At 37.4% G+C, this 24,660-nt stretch overlaps 5 protein-coding genes across 6 annotated transcripts; 3 read left to right on the plus strand and 2 right to left on the minus strand.

The window, feature by feature from the left end:
• Positions 1-156: 156 nt before the first annotated feature.
• On the plus strand, positions 157-3,247 carry LOC110764763 (HAD superfamily, subfamily IIIB acid phosphatase). Its single transcript, XM_021967784.2, has 3 exons — positions 157-958; positions 1,452-1,661; positions 2,883-3,247. The coding sequence occupies exons 1-3, from the start codon at positions 546-548 to the stop codon at positions 3,058-3,060; spliced, it is 801 nt and encodes a 266-aa protein (XP_021823476.1). The 5' UTR covers positions 157-545; the 3' UTR covers positions 3,061-3,247.
• A 1,467-nt stretch (positions 3,248-4,714) lies between these two features.
• Positions 4,715-7,444, plus strand: LOC110764750 (Protein kinase superfamily protein). Its single transcript, XM_021967771.2, has 2 exons — positions 4,715-5,660; positions 6,420-7,444. The coding sequence occupies exons 1-2, from the start codon at positions 5,177-5,179 to the stop codon at positions 7,013-7,015; spliced, it is 1,080 nt and encodes a 359-aa protein (XP_021823463.2). The 5' UTR covers positions 4,715-5,176; the 3' UTR covers positions 7,016-7,444.
• Positions 7,445-7,981: 537 nt separating this feature from the next.
• On the minus strand, positions 7,982-13,566 carry LOC110764764 (U-box domain-containing protein 35-like). 2 transcript variants are annotated; one of them, XM_021967787.2, is made up of 10 exons: positions 13,246-13,566; positions 12,559-12,798; positions 12,269-12,390; positions 12,065-12,186; positions 11,404-11,594; positions 10,907-11,223; positions 10,379-10,480; positions 9,808-10,236; positions 8,652-9,404; positions 7,982-8,366 (listed from the first exon to the last, which is right to left on the minus strand). In XM_021967787.2, the coding sequence occupies exons 2-10, from the start codon at positions 12,764-12,766 to the stop codon at positions 8,184-8,186; spliced, it is 2,427 nt and encodes an 808-aa protein (XP_021823479.2). In that variant the 5' UTR covers positions 12,767-12,798; positions 13,246-13,566; the 3' UTR covers positions 7,982-8,183. The 2 variants fall into 2 exon arrangements, with proteins under 2 accessions (XP_021823479.2, XP_021823477.2); XM_021967785.2 differs by having other exon boundaries at positions 10,907-11,229; positions 13,246-13,564.
• A 2,127-nt stretch (positions 13,567-15,693) lies between these two features.
• On the minus strand, positions 15,694-17,965 carry LOC110764672 (derlin-1.1). Its single transcript, XM_021967684.2, has 7 exons — positions 17,808-17,965; positions 17,282-17,417; positions 17,070-17,143; positions 16,792-16,885; positions 16,435-16,563; positions 16,184-16,344; positions 15,694-16,074 (listed from the first exon to the last, which is right to left on the minus strand). Exons 1-7 carry the CDS (start codon positions 17,822-17,824, stop codon positions 15,855-15,857), a joined length of 831 nt encoding a protein of 276 aa, XP_021823376.2. The 5' UTR covers positions 17,825-17,965; the 3' UTR covers positions 15,694-15,854.
• A 2,098-nt stretch (positions 17,966-20,063) lies between these two features.
• On the plus strand, positions 20,064-23,803 carry LOC110764681 (protein DYAD-like). The gene is made up of 8 exons (XM_021967692.2): positions 20,064-20,175; positions 20,268-20,371; positions 20,489-21,270; positions 21,384-21,755; positions 22,637-22,697; positions 22,791-22,860; positions 22,969-23,038; positions 23,243-23,803. The coding sequence occupies exons 1-6, from the start codon at positions 20,064-20,066 to the stop codon at positions 22,857-22,859; spliced, it is 1,500 nt and encodes a 499-aa protein (XP_021823384.1). The 3' UTR covers position 22,860; positions 22,969-23,038; positions 23,243-23,803.
• Positions 23,804-24,660: the final 857 nt, after the last annotated feature.

The raw sequence follows: 24,660 nt of genomic DNA on the forward strand, positions 1-24,660 counted from the left end.
CAATTTCCTGCGTAGGTAAAGGGAATGTCAATATCCCAACGGCAATAGGAAGGAAGTTAATGAAAAAGAGTTGATTTGTCTATACTTGCAGACCGAGGGTGGGTCCTACACTCCCACAACATCTGAAGGTCGTCCTATAAGTATACGTGCCGCCGTGCGTCTTCCCTCCATCTCTCCAAGCAAGCTCTTCAACTATACAACAACCTGTAAACCAACTTGCAAATCTTCTCTCTCTCTCTCTCTCTCTCTCTGTGTAATTACTTCAGTCGCACGCCACTCTCTTCAAGTTCTCCTCTTTAAAACCCAAAACCCAAAACCCAAACACAGACGTTACTGTTCATATATGGGTTTCTCATTCCCACACCAAGAAACGTATTTCCTTATTTGACCCCCCGTTTTGCTTTTCTTCAGATTTTACTTTTCCACAGATTCCCTTCCATAAATTCCCATTGATTTTTCAGATACCCACAAAATCTTCTTTATTCACGCCCTACCCAGAATTTGATTCCCCCAAATTCAGAGTCTTTCTTTCTTTCCCAACCACCATGACTTTCTTGAAGATTTTCCTTCTTTTTCCTTTACTTTCCCTCGCGTTTTCTCAGGAAACTTTCACTTCCCACCTCCTGCCGAGGCCTTTGATCATCGAATACCCCGAAAACACTGAGTCCCATTTCAGAGAATTAGAGGAAGAGCTTAAATTGCACTGTACCAGCTGGAGATTTTCTGTGGAGGCTAACAACATCAACCCCTGGAAAACAATCCCACAGGAATGTGCAGAGTATGTGAAAGATTACGTGACGGGTCGGGCTTATGGGTTTGATCTCGAAAGGGTGTCTAAGGAGGCTGGAGTTTATGCCAAGGCTGTTGAATTGAGTGGTGATGGGAAAGATGCGTGGATTTTTGACATTGATGACACTCTGCTTTCCAATCTTCCGTATTATGCTGACCATGGTTATGGGTATGATTCTTGAACTTCCTTTCAGAATTTTCTTTGGGTTTATGGAATAGCGTAGAGGAAAACAAAAATATAGTAATTTGGTAAAGATGCGTGGAATTTTGACATTGATTGACCAGAATGTTTTCTAAAATTAACATAAATAGAATCATGTTGGGAATTTTAGAGTGTTTCATTTGTTTGGAACTTGATAATACCAGGAAACCAATAAATTGAATGAGATTCTTGTTATGAAATTTTGAATTAAGAATTATAGAAACCTTGGAATATTGGAAGTAAATGGTTCATCTTTTTGACCTTATGATATCTGGAAGTTTATCACTAGAACCTGCTACAACCAATTTGTTTAGTTAAGGCGAGGTTCTGTTGTAAAAAGACCTCACCAAAATTCTATGTTTCTATTTTTCATTGAATCTTATCATGATTTATTGTGTTGTGTAATTTTTTTCTTTTTTGTAACAATGTTCTGATGTGGATAATATGTGTGCTTTTGTAGCTTGGAGGTTTTTGATCATCTGGAGTTTGATAGATGGGTAGAGAAGGCCATGGCACCCGCTATAAAGTCCAGCTTGAAACTCTATGAAGAGGTCTTGGGTTTGGGAATTAAGGTATTCTTGCTCACTGGGCGCAGTGAAGGGAAAAGAAAGGCTACTATTGAGAATCTGATCAATGCAGGATTTCGAGATTGGCATAAGCTTATTTTAAGGTGAGTATGAATGCCACTTATGAGTTCATGTAGAATATTGTTTGACTAGTATAACTATTATTATCCATATTTTAATATCATTTGATTGTCCTAGTATGGTTTTTTCCTTTGCAAATTTAAATGGAAAGTTAGGTTGTCTTGTTGCTGTCTTCTAGAGCCAAATTTAGGAAGTGCTAAAATTAAGGGCAATGCATGCTTACGAGTGTTAGATAATGGGAAAATTTTATAGCATTAGCTTGAATATATCATTGCTCTTCAGGCTACTGTTCCCTGGGTGGAGTAGATTTGAGGAAGTGCCATTCCTAATATATATTCTTTTTCAGTCACATTGTTAAGTTTACTTTTTCATGATACATATAACATTCTGTCGTCCTTCCTTCCATTCTTTTTCCTTGGGTGGGGTACTGATCTGTTACTTTCCTGCATATTTACTTAGTTAGAAATGATTGACTTGGATCAATGTTGATTCAATCAGATGAAAAAGATAACTCAGTTTTTACATATGTCCTCCGCATACCTGCATACACATTGTTCACACTAAGGACCCACCTCACTTATGGGCTGAAGGTGTTACCATGTTATATCATGTAGCTGAGCTCAAGTAATGTAATTTTGTTAGCTATAGGACTTGCCCACCAGATATTGATCAAAACCTACTACATTTCCACTTGATTAATTTGGATTTGTTTTCATTTTGAATTTTACTTGATTTTATTAGATCAAAGAAGGTTCTCTTTTTGTGATCTGGTTTCATAATTGCTTTGTTAGGGCTGTTGGTGCACTATATTGATGATTTTCTGTTTGATTTCGTCTTCCAAAATAAATAAATATCATTTCATCAGGTGTTTTTCATCTCATCTCATTACTGGTCTTTGTCAGTTGGGAATACAAATTAATGACAATGTGAAGTGAAGTTAGGTTTATTTCTAAAGAAAATAAGGATGAACATGAAAAGTAAAGCTTTCAATTGGATACCCAAGTTTATCATTTATAAGAAAAGCTTATGATTAACATTTTGACATCTTCTTCTCTTCTCTCTTGTTTTTTGTTCTTTAAATCATTGATTACAGAACTTGAATTTGAAGCTATCATTTTAAGACAATGTTCATTACTTATGCTATCAGGAAGCCTTTGACTTTAGGGCATTGTGCTTTTCGTCCTTGTACCAGCTTCATAATGTTTATTTGGAATTCTGAATCATGTGTTTCACATATTGTGCAGGGCCTCGGATGACCAAGGGAAATTAGCAACAGTTTACAAGTCAGAAAAGAGGAATGAGATGGAGAAAGAGGGATACAGATTTCTTGGCAACTCTGGAGACCAGTGGAGTGACATATTAGGTACCTCAATGTCCATCCGCTCATTCAAGCTTCCGAATCCAATGTATTATATTCCATGATAGGGCAAGCATCATCATTCATTTCAAAATAATCGTTGTTCAAATAATCACATTGCATTGTTTGTTTCCACCATTAAAGGGAAATCAAGATGTCATATAATTGTTGTACTGATATAACTTATGATGATTCCATAGACACTCAGAACAGTACAGTCAATTGTTAATATAAAACAGAACCATACCATTACCTTGTGGTCTCTACATGTAAAATGCAGATTCCTATACTTTATTATCAGATAGGATTGGAGGACCACTTTGAGTTGCACAAATTTTATCTCAGTACTTTGTCTCTTGAGTTGAATTGGTCCCAAACTTGTTGTGGGTAAGGAGCAAAGTGCTGTGACCAATTGCTTTCTTTACAGCACCAGTCATTGTCTTACTGAATATTATTTTAGGTTGGAGAATATTATTTTTCTCTTTACTGGGAGGACCATCTTTTGGGTATTATATAGTAATTTAGGTCGAGTTGAGGGACTGTGTTGCCAAAACAACACTCATCATCATCATCAATCTTCAATATTCGATATTCGATATTCAATAAAATGGCTCTCACGCTACTCTCACGCTACTCTCACGTGTGAAATCGGAATAGTCAAAAATGGCCTTACTGTTTTTCACGAATTCACCCCAAGGGCCTGTTATCTTCTTAGAAACTATTCGCAAATTGCAAAGTGGTCCTTTTGCAGCTGAGGAAATATTTGGTTTAATTAAGCATTTAGATGCTGCCGCGTGTACGGTCTGAGGGCCTGACACTTTGTTTGACAATGCATCATGCCTCACGTGGTGGGCCGGTCCCACCCGTCTGATTTTGATCAATACTTTGATGGTGGGTGCCCTCAAACAACAACTCATCAATCCCCGCCGTTAATTAACATATTGTCTCAACCACCACTTAGCCTTCATAATCACAACTTGAGCTTCAAGTTTCTTTTATATAATTACAACTTAAGCAAAATCTCTATTTAAATATGTTTCATCATGTTAATTACAGGATTTTTTTTTCTTCTATTTTTCTTGTTGGAATATTAATCCATGGACATCGTAGAAAATCTATATATAATAACATATTTGGATCTGAAATTCTGATCTCCAGTTTCTCACTCTCTCTCCAATTTTTTTTGTTAAATATGAACAAAATGTCAAAAATCGTTTCTAAAGTAAGGGAAGATAAAATAACGCGTATTTGTGACAACTTTGCATCTAAAATAATTGTCTATAGTCATCTGCCCTCTTAAATTTATAATAGAGATGACAGTAACTCCATAGCTTGTAGCTGATGTGACATCTCTCCTTCCTTGACCCATTTACTTTATTTATTAATTTATATATATATTTTAAAGGATATTTTTTTATTGAGATGAGCGATATATATTAAACTCACACGCATTATATGAATACTAAGATTTGAACTCAAGATTTTGCTTAGAGGAGTAATTGCTCCAAACCGTGAGTCCTTTGCGACCATTCTACTTTTTAAATGAACAAATCCAAAATCATTGCTTTTTTATAAAAAGCGAAGAAATACCACCTTTTTTTTTAACAACAATGTCTCCACCATCTTCTAAATCTCACTATTCTTTTGCATTAGCATATCAATCAGAAAATGACATGCTAAGGTTAAGGTGCATGCAAAAATGATATTGAGGAATATTTGGTGGCAAAAGGGAAATTTCACACACTCACAGTCAAAAACAGATGCAACATCACATTCACATGGCATAGATCTGTCTTACAAGTTTTGAGCATAGTATATGTGCTCATCTTCTGATCTCTCTTCTTCAACTCCATAACTTCTTTGTACACAAGTCTGTCTCTCAAAGTCCATTTTCCTAGTAGATAAAAGGATTAATTTTGATCCCCCTTAAAATTCCCAAAAATCTTGGGTTCCACACACACCCTCTCCTCCCAAAAGTACCATCCCATCTCAATCTTCTTGTCTTCTACTCCTACTTGTATGGAAAGAAATCTGTTCTACATGCATACTAGCCATATCTGCATTATGTTTAACACTTTCTCAATCCTTCACATCAAAACCAGATCCTAATCTTTTGTTATTTCTCACTTTCGTAGTCCAAGTTTTCAATGTTTGATATAAAGGAGTTGCATTTTTGACAGAATGAAGAACACCCACCTGCTTAATTTGATTCTTGTACTGACCTCAACTGGAGTTTTGGTATCTTTTGTATTTTTGATCTACTTTTACTGCAAAAGAAGTGCAAAACATGAGCAACAAGATGTGGAAAACTCAGAGCAGAAGCATGAAGATGATGTGGAGGTAGAGGACTTGATGATTTTTCAGGATGGCCAAGACCTCACAATTTGCGACATACTAGATGCTCCAGGGGAGGTGATTGGAAAGTCAAACTATGGAACACTGTACAAGGCTTTGTTGCAGAGTAGCAACTCAGTGAGGTTGCTGAGGTTTTTGAGGCCTGTGTGCACTGCAAAAGTTGAAGATTTTGGTGAAGTGGTTCAGATGTTGGGGAGTATAAGGCACCCCAATTTGGTGCCTCTTCTGGGATTTTATGCAGGGCCAAGGGGTGAGAAGCTTTTGATTCATCCGTTTTATTGGCGTGGCAATCTGGCTCAGTTTGTAAGAGGTGATTCTCTTGCCTTGTTGATCCATCTTCTTTCTGTTTGTTTATGTTTGGTTGCCAAGAAAATGCATAGAATGAAAAAGAAAGATTGATCTCTTTTTCTTTTGTTTAGTAAATGAGGATATTGAGTCTTCACTCAACAAAAGAATATCTGCTGTCATTGTGTTTCAAAACAATCAAATTCTGAACTTTTTTTTTTGGTAAGTGAAAAATATATAACCAAAAAAGAGGCAAATTCAGAACTTTTGGATATTGGCTGTGAACAAAATTAAATGAACAGAGAGAAACCGGGGCTTCAAAAAAAATCTTTTCTTTTTTACCTGGGTTTGGATTGCTCATTCATTTCAAATTTGCAAACTTTGTGTTGTGGAACAGGAAGTTTAACTTCTGGCAGGTCTTTTATCACTTCCACTTACAAAATTCTGTATTGTTCTAATTTCCAATTTCCCTGTTCTGCTTTTGACTTATCTGTTTTTGTCTGCATAATTTTGATCTCTTTTTCTGCACGTTATACAACACTATTTGGATTCTTTCCTTCATAAATTATATCTGTCACCTGTCAGCACCTAACATTGTCAGTTTCTCCTCCCATGTTCCCTTGAGATAAGGATGACTATGCCTTAGCAAAATTAAACATCTGTGCTTGTGACTCATTACCAAATTTAGAGCTCTTCTCTGATTAAAAATCTTTATGTCTGTATATTTTAGCTCCCAACTTCCCATAACTTAGAATTGATAGATAAACTTTGTTTCCAATGACAGAAAGCAATCCTGACTCTCACAAATGGGCCATAATCTATAGAATCTCAGTTGGAATAGCAAAAGGTTTGGATCATCTTCACACTGGGTTGGAGAAGCCTATAATTCATGGCAATCTCAAGTTGAAAAACGTACTTCTGGATCGCCATTACCAACCATTCATCTCAGATTTCAGCCTACATCTTCTGTTGAATCCTACTGCTGGCCAAGAAATGCTTGAACTTTCAGCATCTCAAGGCTACAAAGCCCCTGAGCTGATCAAAATGAGGGATGCAACTGAAGAGACTGATATATACAGCCTTGGGGTTATCTTACTTGAATTACTCACAGGGAAGGAACCAATCAATCAAAACCCAACAACACCTGATGAGGATTTTAGTTTGCCGGATTTTATGAGAAATGCAGTCCTTGGACATAGAATCCATGACTTGTTCCATCCAGATTTACTTCTCAACAGCAGCATTGACGACGAAGTCCCAGTAACTAAAGAACAGATTCTCAAGTTCTTTCAGCTTGCTATGACATGCTGTTCTCCTTCTCCATCACTTAGACCAAACACCAAGCAAGTTCTATGGAAGCTTGAAGAGATTGGTAACTGAACACTCTACTTGAGCACTGTTTGGTAGGTCATAGTGCCTTGATTGAGAATATTTCTGTTTTACAAAATCAGCATGATTGATGGCCATGACAAAAACAATGACCATGATGACTTTGACATGTATAGTAAAAATATAGATGGTTATATATACTCTTTGAAGCCAAAAAGCTGAAAACTTCAGCTTATGGTTACACGCTTTGAGCAAAAGTTTCAGATTTCAGCCATCCGACAAAGATCGAAAAGTTGGTGATTTAGCTTGTCAGATTGTAGATTTCTTTATTGCTAAGTATGAGCAGCCTGAGACTATGAATTCCATATGGTCCCAGCTAGCTTTCACAAAATCTTTTAAGGGAAGGTATCACTTAGCAAAAAAGAAAAAGAAGGTACCTTTAATCAACAATGAGCAATGAAATTATTCTTTTTCCATCTAGACCCAAGATTGTCTGCAACTTTGAATTAAGAATTTAAACTTCAAGTTCTCATAGCAGATTAACCACAAATTAATCGTGGTCAACTAGTTTCATATGAATTTCAAGACTAACAAGGCATTCCAGAACTTGGTTCCAAAATAATCTGTTTCATCTAAAAATCAAAATTCAATTGGGTTGTCACTCTCTCTTAACGATCTCTAGCTGCCACATTAGAACATGGTGGGTGGTGGGTGGGTTTAAGTTGGTCTGGGTCCAAGCACCATGAGAGATCACTATCTTAGCTTAGCTAAGGTGTGGAGGGATGCCATTATTATGATTAAAAAGCACCATTGCACTACTTGATGAAATTTGTCACTTTCTTGGTCAAAATCTCCTTCTACACCCTTTTTCACAATCAAACAAATATATAATTTGTTTACGTATATGGCATGATACGTGGCATATTGGTATAAAATAACAGAGGACCACATGCAATTATTCCAACATCTTGCCCCAGTTTTGGTCTTCATGTTTTCTGATTAAATACTTTCTTGGCCTTCAATTCTTGAATCTTTTTTACTTCTTTTGCACAACAGAGAAATTAGAAATCCTTTTCTTTACTCCTACAACAAAACCGGCGACAAATTCAACTCTAAAACGCTAACCTATGCCTCACTACGCTTTACAGCAAGAGCAAGGGGTCAAATAAACTAACCCATCATTGTTAACCTTAATAATAACAATCAACAAAAGTAGATGCTATTGTCCCCTGGACTTCCACTCCATAATGGCAGAAAGAAGAGTATAATTTGGTATTAGATTCTTATTTGGCAATGGCAAATTCGTCATCGGCGACTTATCGTTCTCTTGAATCCATGTCTCTATTGATTTGCGATCATAAGTGTAACCATCCGCAGCCACACGAGGTTCCTGCATTACATCCTGTGACAAAAGAAAATAGCATATTATATGGGATTTACACGAACATGAAGAATAATTGAAGCCAACATTTGGTCAAAAATATAAATTATACCATAAAAACAATCCATTAGAAATTTAGGAAATGTATCAAATGTCCGACTGCGACTGACTAATGTGAAGCTTTAACATTAAGGATATTGAGTAGGATCTCTCCTTAAGCTGTCATTGAGTTAAAACCCCATTCCAAATTCTAAGGCTTTCTGGTTAAACAATACTATAAATATAGGTACTAAAGATTATGTGTACCTTAAGAATTGGACAGATGAAGTGGTTAGGAGGTAGGCGACACTGAACTGTGGAAGCTGAATCACTTGCTTTATCAGCAACCTTTTTCAGTCTCTCCAGCAGAGGAACTACTTGCTCTTTCAAGTCAGGTCTGTCTCTGCGTCGAAGCTCTGCACAACTCAATCCCAATTCAGCCAACTGCCTCGTCTCTTCCATTGGCCAAACCCCAGCTTTAGGATCCAAAACATCCATTAAATTTCTATTACTAATAGCTGTTTCCACCAGATGGGTTAAAGCTCTTGCTGGTTTTGCAGTCAGCAACTGCAAGATCACCATTCCAAAAGCATAAACATCAGATTGTGGAGAGATAATCCCAGTCCTTTGATACTCCGGGTCTATGTAAGAGAGAGTCCCAACAGGCCCTGTGTCATTGTATATACTGGACATAGAAGGGTCTAAGTTAAGCATTGTAGAAAGACCAACATCACCAATCTTGCTCACAAGGTTATGATCAAGCAAGATGTTTGCTGGTTTCAGATCACGATGGATGATTGGTTTTGGCTTTGAGCTGTGAAGAAAGATGAGAGTTGAGGCTACTTCCCAAGCAATTCGGAACCTGTCAAACCAAGGAATAGGAGGTGTACTGTTTTTCTGGAGCAACCTGTCCTCCAGGCTACCGTTCTCCATGTACTCATACACTAGGCAACTGTGTTCAGGACATGCACCAAGAAGGAGAAGCAAGTGGGGATGGCGGATTTTGCTCAGGATCTCAAGCTGCAAGCCAATAGAAAATGTAAATTAGTGTTCAGTTGGGTATCACAGGTTCCCAATTTTACAGTTTCTTCTATGCGTAATACCAACACAGCACAAGATGAGAATGGTTGCATGCATTATTAAAAGCAGAGACTCTAAAGAGCACACACTTATTTTCTTTTTTAGTTCTGACTAAAGAGCAGAGACTGGGAAACTTAACTACACCTAAATAGATAAATTACCTACTGAACTCCTAAGGAGCTCTTGATTATACAACAGGCGATTTCTTCAACAAATATTTTGATATGCCATTTTGTTTGGTTCAATACCACCCTTAGTTTCAATGTGAACGACACTAATGCAGGAAAGATAGTTTGACATCTATATGAGCTACTATCCAGATTTAGTCATGCATGTTACATACCTCCTGCTGGAATTGCTTAGTTTGGCGATTCTCTTTAGAGTGAAGAACTTTCACTGCTGCAGTTGTATGATGAAAACTACACTTATAGACAGTTCCGTACGCACCCATTCCAATCCGAAGATCTTCAGAGAAAGATGAGGTGGCAGTAACAATCTCATCCCACATGAACTTCTGGTATTGCTGCACAGGACCTACAAGTACACTTTCAAGCTTTTCTTTCTCCTTGGCATCATGCATGGCTTTCATCTCTGCTTCTCTCCTTTGCGAAACTTCTCTTTCAACACATTCTCTCATATACTCAGCCTCTATCTTAGCAGCTTCATACTTCTCCTTCTCTTGTGTTGCAAATACTTTGGCTTTCTCCTCCATTGAATTTATCTCCTTGAGCCTTATTGCTTCCTCTGATCGGCGTTTATTTAAATTGTTTATCTGATTATCAAAAAGAAATATTTCTTACTATTTGAATCGAAGATCTTACGAGATCTTGCTAACTATTACAGAAGCTAAACTGGATGGGGAAATAAAGAAACAGAAAGTATTTACTGCTGTCAACAAGGATAAGAATACCTACCTTCCTAGAAGCATCAATAGTCTCACTTTGAGCCATTGCATACATTCCTTTGACATGTCTGAGTTCAATTCTCAGCTTTTCTAGCTCCAAGTTGATATTTGCCTGCAAGAAGTGCAAATTGAACAATTCCATTACTTCTTTAATACATACAGCTCCCCTTATTGACCTGACCAAGGGACGTGTTTCCATATACGTAATAATTAAGAGTTCTAATTCAAAAAAAATGTAGTATTGGTTGAGAAAAGGTCTCCCGCACTTTTCAATCATCTTATCATAGACTTAACAAGTTAAGATGGTTTAAGTAAAAACTTTTCAGCAATTTGAAACACATGAGACCATGAATTCTGCAGGCAAGTACTTTCAACTGAATAAAAATAGCATAGGAAGGATGTTTAGAAATCAAAGAGTGCTACCTACTATGTAGTCCGTAGACCACATCTCATGTATGCAATTCCTAATATGTATTTTTCGGCATAATTCATAGGAAAGCACCACTTAACCATGTCAAAAGAAGTCAGAAAGTGCTACCTGGCTCTCAGATGAATAATCTGTAACCACGTCTGAGGTGGACACTTGATCAGAAGTCCATGACCGATTATCTGTTAGGAAGCTTCCACTACTAGAGGGCTGACTCGGTGTATGCACAACATCTGAGTTGCTGGGACAAGAACTCATACCATCCTTCCCTTCCCCAAGATCCTGAGATTGGCATCTAGAATGAATGGTTTCATTGGAATTTGTCTTTGTACTAAGAAGGGTCTGGTTGATAGTTGTAAGAGCTTGAAATCGCTGCATTGGAAGGGAAGGAGAACGAAAATGGGAGTATGAACCAACCGAGCCACGATCTGTGCCTTGAAAACAGAAGAACTGAGTTAAATATTTCAGCTGCTTACATAGTTAGCATCATTGACATTGTACATTATCATTTATTGCTATGGTTGCAAGAGCCCCCATTCTCTAAAGAATGTATATGTTGCACATTACATGATATCAAGATGTCACTCAACCTTAGTAATGTGCATTACCTGTCTGTGAGCCGGACGCATAACTTGAAGAACTGTTGATAGAACATGTGTCACTATTGTCATCTCTAATGCTTGCAACTGACTCGGAATCAGATGCGCGTACTGATGACAATTTTCCTTTTGAAACAGCATATATGGTGCAAAATCTTGGGCTGCAAGCTGAGATTTTTGAGGACAGTCCCTTCTGTTTCCTAGGAGCATTAAATTGTTAACATGATCAACCACAAGGCAATTTTGAGAAATAATTTTTCACAAAATACAAAGAGGATTACATGGATGGTTCTCTATGTTCTGTAGAAATATATTCATATGACAAATGACAAAGGTTACTTTCATTTTTCTTTAAACATGCAGAAACTCTCTTTTGTGCTTGTGTGTGTGTGTGTATGTGCGCACATGCACACATGCCTCCGTGAATATTTAGTTCACCCTTTTGTTCACCGGAAGCTCAATTTGAACCTATCTAGAACCTGTTAAATGATTTACCAGATGACAAGCAGGAATTCTGTATCCAAAATGATATCATCTCGCAATTGGATTTTGTATGCAAAGTATCAAAATACAAAGGCTGCCAAACTCTGGAAATTTCCATCCCCTTTTCCCCACACAAACCACAGTCATCAAAGTATCCCATTTGAACAACTACATGCCAACAAAATACCTTTTAAACATGCCACGAGATGGGGCACCTAAGACAAGATTGCTTATAGCAGACTTAGCAATCTCCTCTGCTATTGCATTTGCCACGTCGTCTGATTCAATGACTACAACATCTACTTGCACCTACATTCAAAACAGTGAGGTTTACACTTTTGTTACCTTGGATTTTCTTAATATCAAACTTCAACAAATAAGAAAGTTGTACCTTCTTTTGAGCACACATTTTCTTGAATGGAAGAAGCAACTCACTTGCCTGCCACTCAATTTCCTTTCTATATGCAGCTACTACATCTTCTCGTACTTGTGACAATGGAATCAGATTTCCCACTATATTCACAACAAAAACAAGAATTTGTAAACATAACAGTAAATTTAAATAAATAAAAATATTTGAATACCAAATCAGTCTTAAAAAAATTTGAATACCAAATGAATGAATTCATTAGCTAAACCCATTTTATGAATGTCTCAAATTTATACTCATGTTTATATTACTTGGTGTTGGAACTCCAGTAATCCTTGGGCGCACATGTATCAACTTGAAGAAAACATTTCCCTCTGGAACAAACTTCTCCAGAGCCCATCTAACAATGTATTTGCTCTTTCTGTTCCCATTAATAGCAATGGCAACAATTGAAAGAGGGGAAGGTGCCGCCTCCAATGCGACACTGCCATGTGCTTCCATAATTTCACTTCCATCCATTACTCTGCCACTCCTCTGTTACACTGAATCCTCTGTAACATGTAGAAGCAATGCACAAGAGCACAATTACTACTCGCAACAGACCAGATAAATCAAATAAATCAGAATTTTATTATACAAATATTAAGGATTTAAAATAACAACTTCACGTAGGCATATCTTGAAGAGAATGAACCTTCTTCAATTCAAATTACCCAGCAATACATAAATCTTACGACAAGCAGGCAGGAGAGAGAGAGAGAGAGAGAGAGAGAGAGAGAGAGATAAATTGGCAGACTCAGAAATGAATTTTCATGAAATAAGCCTCAAACTACCAAAAAGAACCAAAATTTTAAATACACAAAGACATGCTCGCAAACACATATGCAAAGTGCCATTCAAAACCAAAAAGAGGCTCACAAATTTCAAAAACCCAGAAAGTACACAGACGCCAACTTACACGAAAAACCACACCACACAACAACAAGATAAGAACGTACCAGTTGTTTAAGGGTCAAGACTCAAACTTTGAGCTCTTCTTCAAATCCTCTTGAGAAAAGAAGAAAAATTCATAAATATCTCCCTCTGCAAAACCATTTTGAACATTCAACCACCATTTCCAGAGTTGGAATAGTTTAGCTGCCACCAAAGCTTATTTTGCCTCTTAAAAATTAAGAGCCAACTTTTCCGTGAGGCATTGCCCTGTATCTGAAAGCTACGACAGTTTTCTTTTTGGGTTCCTCTGTGGATTAAAATCAACAACTTGCAACTTGATTGACTATATTAAAAGGAATAATTTGTTCAGTTTCTGGTATGACTTTTCAATCTCTGTTCGTTTTCAACGAAAGTGCAACTTGCTTTTGTATCTATCGCTCAATCAGTAGCATTAATTTACAAATTTTAATTTAAATGAGGACCTACTTATATATAAGTAATTTTTATTTATTTTTAGTTCTTTTGAACTCTAATTTGTCTCAGCAAGAAACAAAGTTGCAATCTTGGATTATATATTATTATTATTTTTTTATTTTTTTGGGTTTGCTAAGTTGAAATTATGGCACTGTGTAAACTACCACGAATCTTCTCCTGATTTGGGACATTGGTTGTTGGGCTAAATGAAAAACACGAGGGGATAAGACCAATGCCAAAATTGCAAAGAAGATTACTTCACTTCCTTATAGTTTGACTTGCCTGCCTGCCTGCCTGCCTCATAGAAACTTGACTTCATTTCCATATACAATATCTTTTTTTAATTATCGAAGGTGATTCTTAAGTTTTGATCATTATTACAAATTTATATAGAAAATGCGTCCTCCTTAACGTACGTCTTTGATATCATTTACAGGGCATATCTAAGTTACCATGAATCTAATTTGATAGCTGATGAGCTGTTAATATATATAGGGCTGTCAATTTTCCTTTCTTGTTTTTCATAAAAAGGAAAGGTATTAATAATAAGACTGTCACAAAAATTAGAGCAAAATTATGTACAAATAAAATGTTAACAATCAAAGACTAACATGAACATCTCATGTGACCAAATAAAGAGAAACTTGTAACAAATTGATGACGAGGACCTACAAGTAAACGTGTTCTTATTAAAGTAGGTCCTCATTTAAATTAATGACGAGGACCTATAAATTGATAATGACGAGGACCTACAAGTGAACCTCAAATCATATGATTCATAATGTCACATATACAGTAGAGTTGAAAGGGACGACATTAAGTCAATGTGGACAAGTTGACTTGGTAGCTCAACCTTTTCAATGCATGTCGTCGATTAGCTTAGCTATGGCCAACATAGGAAAAGTCATTTTCCATTCTATTTAAACCCCCCCATTTTTTTTTGTTCATCTCAACAATTAAATTATTAAGATCTTAAGTTTTATTATTGTGTAAAAAGACAAAAAAGATCATTCAACTTAATACTTAACCCTAGGACATCTGTACACACACCCCACACACTTAGAATAAACATCTATGAGAGCATTGCCAGCAATTATGTCCAAAAGTACCCATATTTGGTGACCAGGCCATGGATTTGCTTGCTCAATTCCAAAGTAAATAAATCAGCTGAAACAACAAGAAGGTTGACGAATGTTGAGAGACTCGAGTGGAGCAATCTAAGCCTCATCTCGTTGAAAAGATCCAGCGCTTCAGGCATCTTAATTATCCTGTCTTCAGTAACCTTCAATCATTGCATTGTAAGAGACCACATTATGATCAGCCATTGAATCGCGTAGTTGTAAGAGGTTGACTAATGCCCACCTTTTGGTTTGGAGGTTTTGGTTTGGAAGACATGGGCCTTGCTGTGACTGAAGAACAGGGCACGCAAAGGTGGAGAAGTTGAGGGTCTGTGTCTTTGTAATCTTCTTCTTGCAATGCGTTAGGTGCTGTGCAAAGTTTCTCTCATACCAAAGGAGAGGATGCTCTATTCAAATTGTGTGTGTTTCCTTGCTTTTATAATATTGGTACATGACAGAGGGATGGCTGATTGTAGTTTGCACTCAAGTTATACTTTGATCTGTATTATTCGCTGACAACATTAATGTGATTACTGGTTAACATGGTTTTGAACTCAACAATTTTTTTTTTTTAAAAAAAAACTTTTTGTCAATCTTTTTACAAGTGATATTGAGGAAGGAGAGATTTGAATATAGGACATTGAGGGATAACTGCTTCTAACCATTTGAGCTATGGTGAAGGGCAAGATAGCGGGGTGTGGGGTGTGAGTTTTTTATTTTTTATGTTGGTGTGTATTTAGGGGTAGTTTGGGTAGATAGTGGGGTTTTCTTAGAAATTGTGAAATTTGAATTAGAAGTTGGGGTGAACAAAGAGAAGTGTAGGGTTTAAATAGAAAAACTCTTTTCCATTTGTTTCATTTTTGTTGGTAGGTCTTCTTGTTGTCTGTGGTCAACGCATTTGGATTTCACATGCCCCCAGTCTTTTGAGCATAGCTTTATTTGTAAATTGTAACCAAGCATGCATACCGAATAGAAAAGGGTCCAAATGTGCAAAGGTACGTACACAACGTTGATTAGAAAATAGAAATATTTCATAGATGATATATCATATGTGAGTAGGCGCTGGCTAGATGATTAGCTAATTAACGACCGTTGAGGCGCTGGCTTCTTCCACGGAATGCAACTCCATCAGCTGCTGCCTGCTGCTGATTATTATAAGGTTCCTGAGTTGTTTGTGGTGGAGTGGTTGTTCGGCCGTTGAGTCGGAAGCTTCTTCCCTGGAACGCAACTCCGGCGTGAGGATTGCGTTCCACCGGGGAATTGATTTGGGTTCCCTCACCCCAGAAGGCTACCAATTTGTGCCTGCAAATGATTCATCATTAAGGTCTACAATTATGCATATATATTTATTAATGTCTACTTAATCTTCAATACTAATGAAATCAAATATTGTTGATCCATAAAAGGATACACCCAGAGAGGAGTCTTGAGCATGAATTTTCCACCAGCAAGAGGATGAAGCACGGTTAGAAAGTAATAGATATGTCCTGCAACCATCCCTAGAATGTCTGGCTTCAAAGGATCTCCAAATATCAAATCCAGACCCAGCAGTGCCCAAGGAAGATAAAATCCCTGTATGTACCCCACAACATGTGTTATATAATTTCCAAAATGAGATGGCTAAACTTAAGAGAGAGAGAGAGAGAGAGAGAGAGAGAGCACCTTCAAGGACACAAGCCCATATATGTTGATACGTGCATTTGGGAACTCACGGGACCATACATACACGATCATGAAAACCACTGAAGGTCCCATAAACGGAGACAACAAATATGGAACAACAGCCATCACCTATAAATAATCCATGTATATATATGTGTCATTATTTTAATAATTTGCAACATGAATGTCTATGGAACCCAAAAAAGAAAAGAAAAAATTAAACAATAAAGAAATCAGAATAATAGTGCCGGCCGGAACAGCTAGGTTTGGGAATTAAATACATGTATAGAATGCTTTGGCAATGTTGGTCCAATTAGAATCAGAGAAACAAATAGAAAATTAAATAGTTTTGCTTACCAAAAGTGAAATGGCACCAAATACCAACATCCAAACATAGTCTGCCGTCCTCTTGTCAAACGGTCCTCTCTCCAATCCCACGCCATATCTTGCTCTATTGCAAATTGGAAACAAATACAATTTATATATATATAAATCCAAAGAATATATACATTTGGTGAATATTTACAAATATATAATATATGAAGTTGGACAATGTGACAAGTTATTGTATCATTCAAATGAGGCATGGATAATGATGTTATCTTAATGCCATCGAAAAGTCATATGTTTCTCACATTATTATAAGACGAAACGCAAACGGGAATGAGAAGGGCCCCAGGAAGAAGAAATTGGTAATAAGCCTCCAAACCTTCATTAATCATCATTAGTAAAAGAAAAAGAAAAGCACAAAGCATGATCAGAAGCAGAAAAATTTGAATGAAGAAAGAAGAAATTCCGGCCTTGAATAATCCATAATTAGAGAAGATTTTTGAGATTTTAGTTTTACCTGGAAACGTTTTATGACGAGGCCATAATCAAGCGCAATGTTCCGAGGATAATAAAGTTGCAAGTACAAGGCAGCTGCAGTCATAAAGCAGGCAACTCCATAGGTCTTGCTCACCGGTGGCAGCGATCGATAGTATCTGCAAAATTCACGGGCGCAGAGACGAGCTTCTTTAATTTTCCATGGAAAATAATAAAAATTACATGCATCCATGAAAGGATAAAAATGATCGTAATTTACGACATAATTTAGCAAAGTGAATTAGGAAAAGCATAATTTAGCAGATTGTTTAATTTATTGTTGACTGGGAGAATGTTGATCAAATCCTTAATTGATTGGTGTAGTGGTTTTTAATGCTCATTACAGTTGTATGATAAAGTAAATAAACAAATTAATAAAAACTTTCAACCATGTTGTTCTTTGATTCCTATGATAAGATCATCCAAAACCAAATTGATCAGAAAGATGATTTGAATTCTAAGAGAGAGAGAGAGAGAGAGAGAGAGAGAGAGAGAGAGAGGTTGCTTACTCCGCTGGTGTAGCCATTGCAATGAAAGAAGAGGAGCTGGAAACTAAGTGAGCAACCAATTAATACAGCTTTATATGTAATATGTATTCTCTGAGTCATTTGTTAAGCCGGACGTATTGAAAACTCCAAAGAAGAGACTTTGGGGTCGTCTCAATAACCCAACGAAAGGGTCATGGAAGAAACTACATTGGTTTCAACCAAGTCTTTCTTCCACTACCCCACACCATTGACCACGTATACAAGTTCTATTATTTATTTAATTTTTTTTGTTTGAGACCTCAACTGCCCTAGTAGAAAACTTGTCTAAAACCACTAACTTAAACACACTTTCTTTCTATCCGTGTAGATAAAATAGACACTAATGACTTTTGTAAGATGAAATTCATATTTGCCAAAGAATATTGGGGCAAAGAATACAACTCGATTAAGAGCTCTTTAATCAAATATGCTAAAAATTATATATTTTTTTATTTATTTGAATAAATGCGGGCGAAGAATAATGTGGCTTGTAATGAAAAATGTTTAAAAAAAGTATTGGTGTGAGCTTCTAGTATTAATTGTATAATTAATTATAAAGATGAATTGACACCTCAAAAATGGTACCCTTTTTTTTTAAAACAATTTTTTTTCCCATACATGCGAAGTTCCTCTCCATATCTTTTGGTATCTGTTTAATTAAGTAATACAAGATCACCGTGATATGGAGAGGAACTTCACTTTTATAAATCATAATTACATGCGAAATATTTGGATATGTATTTGGAAGTGAATTAATTCTGTATTTGTCACAGATGAATTAATTCTGCTGATGTTAATCATTCCACAACCACTAAGTTAGCTAATTAGATCTTAGTGCTATTGGGATTGGGATTGGGGCTCAGAAAATGATGGACGGCGTGTGGGTAAATCTAACGGCAGGGACCGCGTAGGTGTATTTTCTTTTTCGTCCGAATATATTTTATTTTCTTTGAATATGAAATATAGGGAGAGGCCCATATTGATAAAGGCCGGTATTAGATTTGACTGAATAAGCCCATACATGCATATAAACTGTATGTTTTGTTTCTCATTCAAGTCCTGTGAAAGAGAAGAGGATACCTTCAACTTAAGGTATCATAAGAATTTCTGAATCTACTTTGGAAACACCATTCACAGTAAATGTACCCAACACTAAAAACTAACACAATTGTTTCTTAAGCTTTTTACACATACATATATATCTATATCATCAAGTTTTGACAATTTGACTAAAGCCAAATTAGTATTGGGGGCAAAGTGTGGAAATTTGAATATCATGATGAGTTGCTCCTCAAATAGAATTCAAAAACTAAACACGACATAGTTGATACATCAATTAACCCACAAGATTACCAATAAAGTCTAAAGCCAATATGCATATAAAATGTTATGTTCACCACCAAGTTATGTGACCTATTGATCAATTGGGCAGCTCCCTCATTTTTATGTGCAACAGAAAGTTATAATTTGCTGATAAAAACAAAACAATATATATTAACCAACTCTCTCTCCTGCCTCTCCTGCCTCTCCTGCCTCTGGGGTGGGACCGTGGGACCGTGGGACCGTGGGAGTAGAGTAGAGTAGGGGACCACTCCACGTGACCTCCAAGTTATTTCCTTCCCACTCCATGGTCCACTGCTAAATCGGTTTCCGGTCATAACAATTTTCGCTCCATTTCTCTCTCTCTCTACACATTTTTCTAATTTCACTCTAAAAAAAGTAAAGCTTTTTATTATTTATACAAAGTACAGTAGAAAATCACGGCCCACTCTCTGTTGAAACTAATCCGACGGTTTTAATTGAAACATGAGACAAATCCAACGGTTCTCATTGAAAAACCCTATGGTGCCTAATTAGAACAATTAATTATTAAATGCTAGAACATTACTGTTCCCTACATTCGCCCAAAACGCGCGTCCATGCAGAATCGGCATGAACCAGCTCAAGGGCAAAATGGTCTTCAGAAATTTTGTAATAAAAAATTTTAAAATGCGATTTTTTAAAAATGAACAAAAATGCGACAACACACACATATATTCCTATCCGTGCAAAATAATATTTTGTTATTTTCTGTTATGCCGTTTTGGTCTATATATAAATAGTGCTTGCGGTGAATAGTGTGTGTTTTGGTTGAAGAGAGAGAGGGAGAGAGAGGGTGGGAGAGGGTGGTGATGACTGATGAGTGTACGTGGGTTTATACGTAAGTGGTGACTGTGGGTCTTTCTCATTTACCAGAAGATGATGAAGTACTTGGAAAAGAAGCAAGATCAAAATAAGGCACCAAGCCCTTGTTTGCCCAGACATGCTCTGCCCACAACTGCCACTCCGTCGCCCATCTGTTTGCTACTAGGTACACCCCCTTTTTGATCTTCTTCTGATTCGTTTTTGGACCATTATCTGCAACTGTTTGATTCATTTTGTGAATTTTTATGGGTTTTGCAGAGGCTATAGATCACATTAAAGTGGGCTCTTACTATGAAATCGACCACTCTAAGCTCCCTCCCAGAACCACCCCAGAACAGCTCAAGGCGGTTCGGGTCGTCATGGTACTCGCCTTCACCAAAACCCACAAATAGTTTTCACTATTCTTGTTTCTTTTTCAGATTTGATTTTGATTTCGATTTCATAGGGGTTTTGAGTTTTGGGTCCATTTGTGTATGCAGGTGAGTGAGAAGGGTGCGCTCAAAGTGGCTGTGAGGTTCCCAGGCATTCACTCTCTCCACACTCACATCACCGAAGGAGGCTACGCAAAACCATTGCCCAAGCAGATTCCAGAGCTTAACGAGAAGTACGTGATGCCAGCAGAAATGGCTTCAGAGGTGCTTTACGGGAGAATCCCACCTCAGGAAATTGCAGATCGGAGCAACATTTGGAGCTTCTGGGCAGCTACACCGTCTGCGACAAATTACCAGAGAATAAGCTCTTCACCGAGCCCAGCAGTGAGCGGTGAGGTCATGAACAGGAGTGTGGTTTCCAAAAAGGGTCCATGCTGGTCGGAGCTAAAGTTCACTGGGATGGTGACGTGGGGTAAGCGCCGGCAAGTTCGGTACCTGCGCAGGCACGAGCCTTCACCGAGCTCTAGTACTGACGAAGAAGAAGAGAAGGGGAGAGAGCTAGCAGAGCTAGAGGAAAATGGTGATGATTTCTCTGTGGATGATGAGAAAGCAATAACTGTGATAGAGGAAGATGATGATATTGAAGAAGAAGAAGAAGAAGAAGAAGAAGATGTGAAAACAGAGGACGAGGCTCCTCCTGTTGTGCCGTGGAAGATGAACCTTAGGAGTAGGAAGAGGAAGCGCCAAGATCACCATAGAAAGCCCAAGAAAACCACAAAGAAATCAAAATCTATAACAAAACGTCAAAAGCAGAATCAAGTTGTAGCAGTTCCCTATCGGAGTAACAAGAAATTGGTAAAACACACAGTGGCAAGGTGGTCTGCACTGAGGTGAGAACTCTGTTCTTAATTAATTGTTTTGGTTAGCTATATTAGTTAGTTTGATCTTTGTTTAAGAAGTTGGGTTTTGTTAATATGTGTTCATGCTTTGATTTGGGTTTAATGTACAAGGCTGCAGAGGAAAACATGCTGAGGGTGATGAAGGCCAAGGGTGCTAAATTTGGGAACCCAATACTGAGGCCAGCGCTGAGGTCTGAGGCAAGGAAGCTGATTGGGGATACGGGTTTGCTCAAACACATGGCGTGCAAGGTGGCGCCAGGTGGAGCCGAGAGGTTTAGGCGGCGCCACAATGCAGATGGAGCCATGGAGTATTGGCTGGAGAGTGCTGATCTGTTTGATATCAGAAAACAAGCTGGGGTTCAAGACCCTTATTGGACCCCACCACCTGGGTGGGAGCCTGGTGATAATCCCACTCGAGACCCCACTTGTACCAGAGAGATTCATGAGCTCAGAGAAGAGATAACCAAGATAAAAAGGTGAACAATAAACCCTGTTAATGTTAATCTAGGTCTCTGTTTAATATTTTGTTCAACTTGATTATGGCTCCTTTAATATTTTGTTTCTAATTTTGTTTCTGGTTCTACAGTTTTCTCTTCTGTTTTTTTCTTTCTATCCGTGCAAAATAATATAGTGCTTGCGGTGAATAGTGTGTGTTGTGTGTGTTTTGGTTGAAGAGAGAGAGAGGGAGAGAGAGGGAGATGAGTGTAACGTGGGTTTATATGTAAGTGGTGACTGTGGGTCTTTCTCATTTGACTTTCAGCAGCTGGTCCTTCTCCAAACCAATTACATTTCTTTTCTCACATTGTGTTGTAAATTTAATTTAGGGGGTTTCCGGGTGTTGTTCCGAAGTTCCTATCCTATGATTGGATAATGGATCGATTAGTGCGGGTTAAAGTTAATTGAATTAAAACCCTTAAACATTAGGACAGTACGTGGCTAAAGTTTTGGCACACACACAAACCCAAATTTCTGCACGTGTACGTAATTAAGAGCACAATAACTCTGGCATTTTACAACCCAATACACGTATACGATGTCAACTCCTAATTTGTACGCCAGTTGCCTCAGCTCTTGATTGAGTCAGGATAGGCTTCCAAACCTATTTCTATTTCCTTAGAGGGTCAGAGAGAGAGACTGAGAAGAGATCAGACGTTTCTGGAAGCACCATGCATGCAGATTTTTAATTCTGTTTCCATCAACCGAAAAAGAAAAGGCACGTGGACTCTCCACTCACGCTGCTCTCAATCCGTTGGTTTTCGTAACTAACTAATTTCATTGCATTTCAGTCTCTCGCTCAGTTTTTCTATCGTCTGAGCTTTCTTGATTATTGTTTCTCCTCATTTTTCTCTCTCTCCAGTGCTCTCCTCTGCTCAACTACATCCACTTCTCTCATCTCTCTCTCCCCATTAAGGCAACAGGTACTTTCTTTCTTCCTCTTACTTTTTCTACATTGGTTAGCCTTTGATAATCAATTTCTTGATTGTTGTTTCCCCTCATTTCTCTCTCTCCAGTGCTCTCCTCAGTTTGGAACTACGTCCACTTCTCTCATCTCTCTCTCTCTCCCCATTAAGGCAAATTAAGGTTGGTTCTTTCTTCCTTTTACTTTTTCTACATTCCAAGCCCTGTTTAGTTAGCTTTTGATAATGAATTTCTTGATTGTTGTTTTCCCTCATTTTTCTCTCTCTCCAGTGCTCTACTCAGTTTGGAACTACGTCCACTTCTCTCATCTCTCTCTCTCTCCCCATTAAGGCAAATAAAGGTTGGTTCTTTCTTCCTTTTACTTTTTCTAGATAACCTCTGTTTGGTTAGCTTTTGATAATCAATATAATATATGTTTCTTTCTAATTTAATTAGTAAGAGAACCAAACTAATTAAAGACCAAATGATGATGATGTAATTTTAAGTTGTTTTGTGGATTTCAACCCTAAACCCTCATTAATTTTATTGTTGATTTGCTTGGCAGCTCAACAAAATGAACTGCAACTTCTGTGGATTTCAATCCGATGTTACTAACACGTACTTGAACCACATCGCGAGTCACTTGAAGGTGGGCTGTGGCGCCTGTTCATCGACCTTTGAGAATCTGCATGGGTTAAAGGCACACTATCAAGCCCGCCACAAGAACTCCCACCTGTACTGCGGCAAAAATAAATGCAACTATCCTGTGCATGCCGAAGGTGAATTCCACAAATGCAGCTAGGAATAATGTTCACGGATTTTAGTCGAATTTGTTCATGGATTTCAGTCAAATTTGTTAATGGATGGATTTTAGTCAGTAGCCTTTTATGTAAGTAGTGGCACTCTCGAATGGTTTGACCATCTTTGCTGCTGCTGGTGATGCTGATTCTGTGGCAAGTGCTCTAACTACTGGTCCTAAGTGTAAAGGGTAAACACTTACTCAAATTCTTATTGTTGCACAAAATCTGTGAAAAATGTCTTGAATTTGGAGTGCAGTGGTATGAAGAAGACAGCAATTGTGTTGAACAAGGGTTCTGGAATTTTATTCTGATTTGAAGTAAACCCATTTACCTTACTGATTTGATCCTTGATTTGTCTCGACAAGGAAATTGTATGAGGCTGGGATAGAGGCGAGGTGAAGAAACAAAGGCCTTTGGGCCTATTGGGCTCATTTCATACATTTTGAAGCCCATAAATGATGATTTTTGGCCCACATTGATCATATGCTTCAAACAACCCAAAAATAAAATAAAATGTACCTAACACTAAAAACTAACACAATTGTTTCTTAAGCTTTGCTACAAACAACATGGTAAATGTGACAAATTTTTACACATACATATATCTATATGCCAAGTTTTGACAATTTGACTGAAGCCAAATTAGTGTTGGGGACAAAATTAGAAACAAAGTGTGGAAATTTGGATATCGTGATGAATTGCTCCTCAAATAGAATTTAAAAACCAAACACGACATAGTTGATAGCTACATCAATTAACTCACAACATTACCAATAAAGTATAATGCCAATATGCATATACAACCTTTCACGTGAGGAGAGTGCTTTACATTGCAGTTCTTGAGCTAAGTTTGCTCATATAAATCAGCTAAGTTTTATGTTCATGGAAATTAATTAGGGTACATTACATTGCCAATTCGGAACAAATTCTCTTTCTACTCTTTTAAGCCTTGATATTATTATCCTCCTCCTTACAATACCCCATTTTCACAATTATACAAAGAAAAAGAAAATTTATACTTGCAATATATTACAATAAATTCAAGATAAAACTTAGAAATCAGCAATTTATACTTGCAATATATTACAATAAGTCCAGTTTTTCTTGTTTTTATTGCTAGCTTAACAAAGTCTCTTGATCACTGCAGTCGGAGACATCCATTTCATTTGGCACAGCAGCTATC

Source organism: Prunus avium, chromosome 2 (assembly GCF_965620075.1).
Source record: "Prunus avium chromosome 2, drPruAviu1.hap1.1, whole genome shotgun sequence".
NCBI classification, from domain to species: Eukaryota; Viridiplantae; Streptophyta; class Magnoliopsida; order Rosales; family Rosaceae; genus Prunus; species Prunus avium.

Excerpts from the sequence above, each read along its gene's own strand:
- LOC110764763 (XM_021967784.2), top strand. The coding sequence starts at position 546 with ATGACTTTCTTGAAGATTTTCCTTCTTTTTCCTTTACTTTCCCTCGCG. Across the intron at positions 959-1,451 it reads TATGCTGACCATGGTTATGG|CTTGGAGGTTTTTGATCATC; the intron begins GTATGATTCTTG and ends GTGCTTTTGTAG. Across the intron at positions 1,662-2,882 it reads TGGCATAAGCTTATTTTAAG|GGCCTCGGATGACCAAGGGA; the intron begins GTGAGTATGAAT and ends CATATTGTGCAG.
- LOC110764750 (XM_021967771.2), top strand. The coding sequence starts at position 5,177 with ATGAAGAACACCCACCTGCTTAATTTGATTCTTGTACTGACCTCAACT. Across the intron at positions 5,661-6,419 it reads TCTGGCTCAGTTTGTAAGAG|AAAGCAATCCTGACTCTCAC; the intron begins GTGATTCTCTTG and ends TTCCAATGACAG.
- LOC110764764 (XM_021967785.2), bottom strand. The coding sequence starts at position 12,766 with ATGGATGGAAGTGAAATTATGGAAGCACATGGCAGTGTCGCATTGGAG. Across the intron at positions 12,391-12,558 it reads TACTGGAGTTCCAACACCAA|TGGGAAATCTGATTCCATTG; the intron begins GTAATATAAACA and ends TTGTGAATATAG. Across the intron at positions 9,405-9,807 it reads CTAAGCAATTCCAGCAGGAG|CTTGAGATCCTGAGCAAAAT; the intron begins GTATGTAACATG and ends ATTGGCTTGCAG.
- LOC110764672 (XM_021967684.2), bottom strand. Across the intron at positions 17,144-17,281 it reads TCGTCATAAAACGTTTCCAG|GTTTGGAGGCTTATTACCAA; the intron begins GTAAAACTAAAA and ends TGATTAATGAAG. Across the intron at positions 16,075-16,183 it reads CTCAAGACTCCTCTCTGGGT|GCACAAATTGGTAGCCTTCT; the intron begins GTATCCTTTTAT and ends AATCATTTGCAG.
- LOC110764681 (XM_021967692.2), top strand. The coding sequence starts at position 20,064 with ATGATGAAGTACTTGGAAAAGAAGCAAGATCAAAATAAGGCACCAAGC. Across the intron at positions 20,372-20,488 it reads AGGCGGTTCGGGTCGTCATG|GTGAGTGAGAAGGGTGCGCT; the intron begins GTACTCGCCTTC and ends TTGTGTATGCAG. Across the intron at positions 21,756-22,636 it reads GAGATAACCAAGATAAAAAG|TGCTCTCCTCTGCTCAACTA; the intron begins GTGAACAATAAA and ends CTCTCTCTCCAG.